Source organism: Bidens hawaiensis, unplaced genomic scaffold (assembly GCF_021521415.1).
Source record: "Bidens hawaiensis isolate Kalapana, Puna unplaced genomic scaffold, B.hawaiensis_p1.1 tig00066441_1, whole genome shotgun sequence".
Lineage (NCBI taxonomy): Eukaryota > Viridiplantae > Streptophyta > Magnoliopsida > Asterales > Asteraceae > Bidens > Bidens hawaiensis.
In genome coordinates, this window is record NW_027506598.1 from 29,880 (window position 1) to 39,397 (window position 9,518).

Sequence of the window (9,518 nt, forward strand, 5' to 3'; positions counted from 1 at the left end):
ATGGACTACGATGACGAGATACGCAATCTCCCGATCTACAAAGCCGCAATGAACAACGACTGGGACGCGGTTGTACACATATTCGATATGCAACCCGACAAACTCGATGCAAAACTCACCTATTGGTGGGAAACACCATTACACATCGCCATTGGAACCAACTCGTCCCACGGATTTGTGAACCGAATGATAGAGCGAATTGTGGAGACGGATGGTGAGAAACTAAGGGCCAAGAGCTTGTGGGGAAACACCGCCCTTCATTATGCCGCCAAGGTCGGGAACACCAAGGATGCTAAGCTATTGGTGGCAAAAGATCCAGGCATTGCCCAGATGGTTAACAGAGACGGGCACACTGCGTTGAAACTTGCGGCAAAGTATGGGCGGTTGGAGACACTTTGGTACTTGTTGGAGGTTACTAAAGATGAAATAGGAGAGGATGGCACTAGTCCGTTTGCTGCCGTTTCAGGTGCTGATCTTGTTACACTCACGCTTACAGCTGGTTTTTGTGGTTAGCTATAACTCAAACTACTTACGCGTTTACTTATATTATCTGAATTATTATGTTGTAAATGTAAAAGAAAGAAAAATGGCTTTTGGAGTCTAGGGGCTAACTGGGAGTAGTGTCTCTATTCCTTGTGAAAGAGAAAAGGTTGGCCCTAGGGCTATGGTTGTGCATGAAACCAAAAAAACTGAATCCAAACAAAAACTGATAGTTAGTTTGGTTTTTGGCTTTTATGAAAGGGTTTACTCCATAAAATAGTAACCAAGTTTGAAAGTTGTTCCAATCAGGTCACTGAAAAAATCTTTTGTTCCAATCAGGTCATTAAAGTTTCTTTTTTGTTCCAATTCTAGATATTTTACCTGGATAGCAAGTAATCTAGGTTTTTCTTATATTTCTTAGAAATAATAAAATAAATTTATCTTTGAAAAACAGAACGTCTCCAAACACTATCAGCCCTACCTTCTTCTTCTTCTACAAATCAAAAACATATCGTAATCCTATCAAGAACATATCGTAATCAAGTTTGATTTTGAATCAAGAACCCGATTCAGCAAACAGTGTTGAGCAAGAACTCGGCGAATCCAACGACGACGACTACCTGATTTCAATACCAATCGAACAACATGCATGTTTGTCTTATTTTTTCTTCTTAATATGTGCACGCCAACTGTTCGATAAGATGCCATGAGCCAACCGTTACTAACGGTTTTTGATTATTGAAAACCAAAACCAAACCGTTAGAAATTAAAACTGATCCGTTGCGGTTTGGTTTGGTTTGGTTTCATGTTCTTCCTCCCAACTATCTGGGTTCTGATTGCAAAAGCATTTGTAAATAAAATATGTTGACCTATAGAACCAAAAATTAATGTTAATAGGAATAGAATAAATAGAAATGGTCACGATGGATGGATGTTAAGGTCACATGAGAAGGACCAATGTGGCTAGAGTTTTAATATTATTCTCTATATCACAGAAAAAGAGAGTTCAGGAAAAGTGAAATTTTCAAATATGAGATAGATATCTCTCGTTTTTCTCATCAAATATGGGATATTTCTTGAACATTTTTGCCAATTTTTTAAATTTTCGCAATTTTTTGATTTTTTTTTGCAAATTTTTGGAATTTTAAAATTATATTTCGCAATTTTTATTAATTTTCGCAACCTTTAAAAGTTATTATGCAAAGTCAAAATATTAAAAAATAAAAAAAAAACATAGATTACCTGCTATCTAGGTAAAATATCTAGGATTGGAATAAAAAAAGAAACTTCAATGACCTGATTGGAACAAAAGATTTTTCCAATGATCTAATTAGAACAACTTTCAAACTTGGTTACTATTCTATGGAGTAAACTCTTTATGAAAAATAGAACTTTCATTTCGTTTAGGTTTTGTGTGTGACTAAAACTGACAAAACCGAAACAAACTTATGGATTTTCATTTTTTTTTATTTTGAATTTTAAATGACTTACAAGAACTTGATAAATGGTGTAACTCATATAGATTAGGTATATTGGTTTTTATTAATCCCAACTATCGTCTTTTGGTCATTACCGGTCTCAACTAACGAAATGGCTGCTGACGGTTCCAACTTCTAACGCATTTGTTCCTAAAGGTCCGCGACTAACAGAATCCTAACGTCGTTAGTTTCAGGTCGCCGGAAAAACATTTTTGGCTGGAAAACTCAAATTTTTTCCCGAAAACTCAACATTTTCGTCCCAGACATCTTGGTAACTTTGTATCGGACCTTTAGAAACCTTTTTTTAGTAAAAGCTTCAATTAGTGAGGTCGCCAAAAACCCAAGAACCATCGTTGGAATCGGTTGATGGTGCTCAAGTGGTGGTATTTGGTTGGCTGTGAGTCAATTGGTGGTGGAGGCGGTGTTCAGGTGGTGTTTTCCGGTAACAAATTTGTCTTTTCCGGCCAAAAACCTTTTTCCGGCAACCTGAAACTAATGGCATTAGAATTCTATTAGTCGCGGACCATTAGGGGACAGATACATTAAAAGTTGGGACCGTCAATAGTCAATTCATTAGAGGTAGTAACCAAAAGATAATAGTTGGAATTAATAAAAACCAATATACCTATATTTTAACCCAAATGTATAACAATTAATTAATAATTTTATTAACTAACATTTACACCAAAGGTTTAGATCCATATTAACTATTTTAAGCCAATTTCTTTTTGATAAAAAAATTTCAAGCCTAAATGGTAAAATTGAAAAAGCCAAAACCAAACCAAAAATTGAAATCGAATGTTTTTAAATCCGATATTTTGATGTTTGGTTTGAGTCTAAACCCGACTCATGCACACCACTAATTGGCCTGGATCCTACAAATTGCTCAGTTGTGATTCTTTTTTCATAGAATGCGTGCGTTTGTTATTTACTTACAATATATTAAAAAGTGGCCCATGCTAAAAACGACTTCTTTATACTTTAACCCGTTCTGACTCATTATTCGACCCCTTGTCCTACAGATGTAGCACTTTATCTAGTAAGAACGTATCCGGATTTAGTTACCCAAAAAGACAGGGAAGGTCAGACCGCCTTACAAGTACTGGCCACAAAACCGCATGTTTTTCCTAGTGGCAACCCGTTACAGTTCTACCAGCATCTCATCTACAGATGTATGTATGGTCTCCGTACATTCATTATACTCTATTCTAAAATCCTATCTGCATTAACCTGATAGATTTTTATCCATTCGTGGGTTATTTTAAGGTATTCCTATGAATCTCGAGAAAACCTCAAATCGTCAGTTGGCATCTTTTGTCTCAAAGTGTATCGTGCTCATAGCCCCGTGTGGTAAAGATATGTATAATATGAAACTAAGCCATATTCAGACACTCACACTCGTGGAACGTATGTGTTCGATTGTTATAGGAAAAGGAAGCCATGATTTAGCATGGAATGTACTAGGAACCGCGGTTTCTACAGCTGTAAAAACCGGGATCTATGAGCTTATAAAAGTTTGTGTTGAGACGTACCCGGACATAGTTTGGTATGAAGATGACGGTTTGTATTTGTTTCTTTCGGCCATAAGATACCGACAAGAAAAGGTGTTCAATCTTGTGTATGAAATGACGAGGCATAAAGTGTTTGCTGCAACTGATAATCCTAATGGAGATAACCCGTTGCATATAGCGGGGAGGTTGTCACCTCTGCCACGCCTTAAGACCGTTAGTGGGGCGGCTTTGCAAATGCAACGGGAGCTTCAATGGTTCAAGGTGATCTCATGCTTTTTAGTAATAAATCTAACTAGGGTTGTACAAGTCGACTCGAGCCAGGGCGAGATTGGGCTCAACTCTTATGCAAACCAAGCCGGCTTTGCTTGTTTATCTTAACAACTTGAAAATGTTGAGCTCAACTTAATAACAACCCCCCCCCCCCCCCCTTCTCTCTCTCTCTCTTGTTAACCATGTTATTGAATCCAAGACACTAAAGAAGAATTCGCTAGGTATTAAGTTCTAGTTGTGACAAAATTCTAACATTCTTGCAGGAAGTGGAAAAACATGTGGAGCCATTATACAAAGACGCTTTAAACAAAGATCGCAAGACCCCAAGAGCAGTATTTACAGAAGAACACAAGGACCTACTTCAAGAAGGAGAAGCATGGATGAAGGACACGTCATCATCGTCAACAGTTGTGGGTGCACTCGTGGTCACCATGGCCTTTGCAGCCGCCTTTACTGCGCCAGGTGGCAACAACAGTTACGGTCTACCATTATTACTAAAAAACAAAACATTCCTCCTATTCATAGTATCAGATGCCATCGCATTATTCGCCTCAACAACCTCCGTTTTAATGTTTTTAGCAATACTAACTTCCCGTTATGCAGAAGAGGATTTTTTCTACGCGTTACCTAAAAGAATGATGATTGCACTCGTCTCACTTTTTTTGTCACTGGCTGCTACAATGATCGCGTTTAGCGCAACACTCGCCCTACTACTTCGAGATGAAATACCATGGATTGCTGCCCCAGTCACATTGTGTGCCTCGGTTCCCGTGACATTATTTGCTATGCTTCAGTTCCCATTACTTGTTGAGTTAGTTTATTCTACTTATGGCCCTAGCATTTTTAAGAAAAAAATGTCTGCCTAAATGATAATAGCATTATTACATTCTTAATTTCTTATATAACTTTATATCCAAGTTATGATCGACATAATATCTTAATATAGACGATAAGCTAAGGGTGTTAAAATCATACTAAACTAAGTTAAGAAAGCGATAAAAGAACATAAACGGCTTACACTCCTCTGCAAGATAAAGTATGTAAAAAAGTAAGACTCTTAAAACTCTATCACCTGACTATCATTATCATAAACCGAGCATCAAGCTGGTAATTGAAGCTTTTCATTGTTCTTCCAGCTGTATTCAAAGAAAAAAATAACAAGTATTTTAGAATTTTAGCACAATAATTTTAATCTGAGAAGGCTGTTAAGACAATTTACCTTAAAAAGTAGTAGTAGAAGAAATCAGCATAGAGTAATGTTTGAACTATCCCTGCTATCCAAGCTGCGGATCAAATAGCATTATATGTTATCAAGTCTTTATGTTCAAAACTTCTTAAGAAATAAATTTAGATCATTATGAAAAGTTAAAAACTGTCTTAAAATGTAGGGGTGTGCATGGGTCAATTTTGGGCTCAAACAAAACCAAAAACCGAACATTCAGTATTTGTGTTTTTTCTTTTATTTTCCATTTTTTAGGTTTTACCATTTGGGCTTGAAACTTAAGGCCCAAAATAATGAATTTGAGCCTGAAACTTTGGGCTTAACTTTGTTTTTTAACTAAGGATTAATTGATTATTACACATTTGGAACTAAAATTTGTGCGCTAGACCATTTAACAATTTCGTACATATTACTTAAAATTCGTTTTTTCAGTTCGGTTTTTGGGGGTTTTTCGGCTGGTTTTTCAGGTTTTACCACTTGGGCAGTTGAGCTTGAGGCCTTGAACATTTAGGGTCAAAATAATGAACTTGAGCTGAAACTTTGGGCCTAAATTTCTTTGCTTTTGGACTAAAACTTTTGTAACCAAAAGTCAGTTTTGAACTAACTTAGGGTCAAATAACGATTAGTTAATTATTACACATTTTGAACTAAAACTTTTGGAAAACCAGAACCAAAACTGAACCGAAAAACCAACTCTTTGAAAACTTAAACCCCCCCCCCCCCCTCTCTCTCTTCCAGGCCCATCACAAAGTCAATTTTCATTGAATGTGGTTATTTCCTTTCAGTTATTCCGGTTACGGTTTGGCGATTTTGGTTTCGTACACCGCACTAATAAAATGTGCAACGAACATAACAAAGAAGAGACGTACTGATCCAATGGACATAATGGGGCTCGGTGAAGTGGCGGTAGATCCAGTTCAAAATGTAAAGCGCGCGGTAGGCTCTGCACAAAAAGAAAAGCAAACTTTTTTACATCACATAAAAGAAGAAAATAATGCTTACTGCTAGTGTATAGAAAAATTGCATTACCCTAAGAGAAATATATATTGACCAGTCAAATTGTCAATGTTTCTAGTCCTTTGCAACAAGACCAACTGAGGAAGTATTGCAACAGCTTCCAAGTATAGAGAGAATGTCCACATTACCTGTTCATAATGCATTTTAAAAAAATATAACGCAACAGATTATTATAAGTTTACTTATAGATTTAAACGCATGCATACCTCTTTAAAAGTGAACTTGTGATGAATAAACAGAGCTAAAACCAAACAAGGAAGCATGAGAAAATAATGGCGGAACGTGTCCTGATCTTTATCATATGATCTACGGACGATCTTGTGGCGCCTTATATACCACACAATAGAGAAAGAACTTCCCAGGAATATTATCTTCATGATGGTGTTATATAGTGAAATGAAATCAGTGAATAAATCCAAGTAACGAGTAGCAAACACCAGTGCATAGAGCTCCTGAGTCTTGAGTGAAATCCCTAAAGGCAGCAGTAGATTATTAAAAAAATTAATCAAACAGCATGTCATGAATACAAATATTTGTCTAATTAAGTGTTCGTGTCCGTGCTCGTTTAAAGTTAAATGAACATGCTGGGTTACAGGCCTATTGATGAATATTATTGTCCCTAATTATGAGCCCTAAGCAATGCTGTCGATGAAATTAATTCACTTGATATTTGGGGAATCGAAAAACAGCAATGTAGGTGATGACATAAAAGGAAGATGGTAGCACCTGCGCAGGATTTGATGGTGTGAATCTTCAAGAGTAAGACGAGGACACTGACCAGATGAGTCATGTCACCAGCAAGCCTGAACATATTCATTCTTCACCGATCTAATAATAATAATAATAATAATAATGTAACCGATCTCTTCCTTCTTCCCGTCCGGCGTTATGTAAAAACCCACCCCGGAAATGCAAATGATCGGGGACCATCAAACGCCTTGGATTGGATTGTAATAACTCTAACTGGGCTTTAACATTCGGGTCCACCAGCAACCCGGATACCTTCGGTTCGGTTCTCGCTCTTAATTTTCTTTTTAAAGAATGTCGTTACAAGTCAGTGTACACTTTAGATCTCTTTTGGCCCACGTGCTTGTGTTTTTACCCTGAACTTTGATGTGAGAGTCAGTGTTTTTTTGGCATGTCGGTAATTGTACAATTGTGTAATATTGAGTGATGACAAGCATATGTATGGAAGGGATCACTACATCGTGTGAAGTATGGATAGATCTGGACAACCAAACAATTTTGACTTAAAACATATGGTATGTTATGAATGGTGTTGTATACTCTATGTTGTGCATATGAGTTATTAGTTTTAATAACTGTTATGGATGTGTAAATGTTTAAACTCTAGAACTCGCTCGACGGGAATGGCTTTTAGTATGCATATCAGGTTGGTTTGCTGGTGTTGATGTTTGAGGGCACGACTGGCAACGAGGCGGAGATACCTTTTTATGCTTATGTTACGTGATGTTCAGACAATCCGATTTGTTTTGTAAGGAAATGATACCTATGAGTACGGATGATGTTATGTTTTACCATTGCATGTTATGAAATCTTTTTGTTTAAAAACTATAGTGAATGTGTAAACCCAATCACTAAGACACCATGGGTTCAGGGTGTTTCACTGCATCGATGGGTTTCGGTTTTAATTTTCTTTTTAGAGTTTCGTGTTCGGTTCCCTTAACACTAGAAAAATACAACAAACCTTGTTATGCTTTTGCTTCCATATGCATATTAGCTTCTAAGTTCTAAACAACTGGGGAGGCTTATTAGTAAGTCCATTATAAATTTAATCCATATATCTAAATTAGACAACAAAAGTTATGTGATTTGTTGATTTTCATAAAACTGAAAAAATTAATAGCAAAGTGAAAATCGAAATTGGTTGTTGATTTAAAAACATTATGCGGTACCACTTATCAGAATTCAGGAATGATTGTACTCAAACAAAAATAATCCTAAAAAACAAGTAGTGGAAGATCAATTAGGGTTTTCAGTTATTGGTTGATTAAAGAACAAACCCAACACATACAAGGAATTGCTTAACGTCAATTGTTCATATGGGAAATCTTTATTACAGTCCTTATTGTAATCAACTTAATATAAGATTATCCCTGTGCAAATTTAGTCTAGAAAACGATAGCAAGATCTTGATAAAACTTAGAAGAAAATCTCTCAAATCTTCTCTTGAAATCGCATCGATAGCATTGCTAGCTACTTGTAACCTTCTCAATAACTTTATCGGTATTAACTTTGTCGAGAGTAGCAACTTTCCCTCGTGACTAACTTCATTCTTTACCCTTATCGGCATTAGCTTGTGCCAATAGCAAGTATGACATTAGTAGAAACCATGTTGAATGGAAACAAGTGGCCACCAGTTGCGACATGTTCTCGCGATAGCAACTCTTCTTGATAGCAATTATTCTTCAGTACAAATAAGTTGCCATAAGTTGTAATTTAATTTGTCACCAATAATATCCTTCATCAGTATAAACCTTTGTACTTAGCGCCATTAGTAGCAAAAATTTTCAATAGTAACTTCCAAAACTTAGCATAAGCACTACTAACCTCTAATTAAAGACCATAAACCTAAAAAATTTAAATGATTATTCAAATAATTTTGTTGATATGAGGATCTTCATGGACCTGGGGCTATACGTACAAACAGTGTTGGAGAGGGTGAACATCATACCTAGATTTTCACTTCTTGATCTATATAAATAGCAATTGTTAATCTTGTCACAACAAGCATAGTGTTACAATAAGAAATGTCTTATTATGATCAGATACTGACATTTGAATAAGTAATAAAGTTGCATAATAATTATTAACTTAAGGATTATGAGTGTAGTAAATGCATGTTGTTGGCAGGTATGGAGTGCCTCTTCCTGAATGAGGATGAGTATTTGTATGACAACCTTTTAAGATCAGCTATAATAAATGGCGTGTGCGATTCTTTGATGCACGTTGCAATGCTAGATATGGTGACGCCAGCATGTCAGGAGTTAGATGTACTATCCACCACGTCAGCACTTTCACCGTTGGTTAATGTGCTAGGGTTTATTATTTGATACTTGTACTCTTGTAGCATGTATACTCTTCCCGTGGTAGGGTGCCTTGGACTTAACGACGACGATTTATAACATATATGAAAAAAGTACCTAACAAGTAGCTAGACACCAAGATTACATAACAATGAATTGGAGTACATACAAAATTGAAACTACACCAATTTTTCAAATTCATGGAACAAATATAATAATCTTTTGATCGATTTTTGACCCATGGGAAGTTCAAGGATTTAATGGCTTACAAAACTTGTTTTATAGATATGCCTTTGTTGTTAAGAATTTAATCATTCATTGCTCTCCGTATCTAACCTAATTATAATCTAATGAAGAAAAACATGTTTTTCGCGTCTCATATCACTAAGAAATCCACATGAAATGACAACTACTCAATTTTCATTTATACATATTCCACCTAATTAACAAATTTTTAACTACCATTCTTTCAATTTAATAAAGTTTTATGTTA

The 9,518-nt window shown here is 36.0% G+C and overlaps 2 protein-coding genes across 3 annotated transcripts; one reads left to right on the forward strand and one right to left on the reverse strand.

Annotated features, from left to right (window-relative positions):
- On the forward strand, positions 1-4,690 carry LOC143618249 (uncharacterized). The gene is made up of 4 exons (XM_077090537.1): positions 1-508; positions 2,981-3,130; positions 3,225-3,730; positions 4,003-4,690. The coding sequence occupies exons 1-4, from the start codon at positions 1-3 to the stop codon at positions 4,603-4,605; spliced, it is 1,767 nt and encodes a 588-aa protein (XP_076946652.1). The 3' UTR covers positions 4,606-4,690.
- Positions 4,691-4,695: 5 nt separating this feature from the next.
- LOC143618248 (ER lumen protein-retaining receptor-like) lies at positions 4,696-6,795 on the reverse strand. Of its 2 annotated transcripts, none has more exons than XM_077090535.1 (6): positions 6,705-6,795; positions 6,185-6,450; positions 5,991-6,106; positions 5,831-5,904; positions 4,959-5,013; positions 4,696-4,875 (listed from the first exon to the last, which is right to left on the reverse strand). In XM_077090535.1, exons 1-6 carry the CDS (start codon positions 6,793-6,795, stop codon positions 4,839-4,841), a joined length of 639 nt encoding a protein of 212 aa, XP_076946650.1. In that variant the 3' UTR covers positions 4,696-4,838. The 2 variants fall into 2 exon arrangements, with proteins under 2 accessions (XP_076946650.1, XP_076946649.1); XM_077090534.1 differs by having other exon boundaries at positions 4,959-5,022.
- Positions 6,796-9,518: the final 2,723 nt, after the last annotated feature.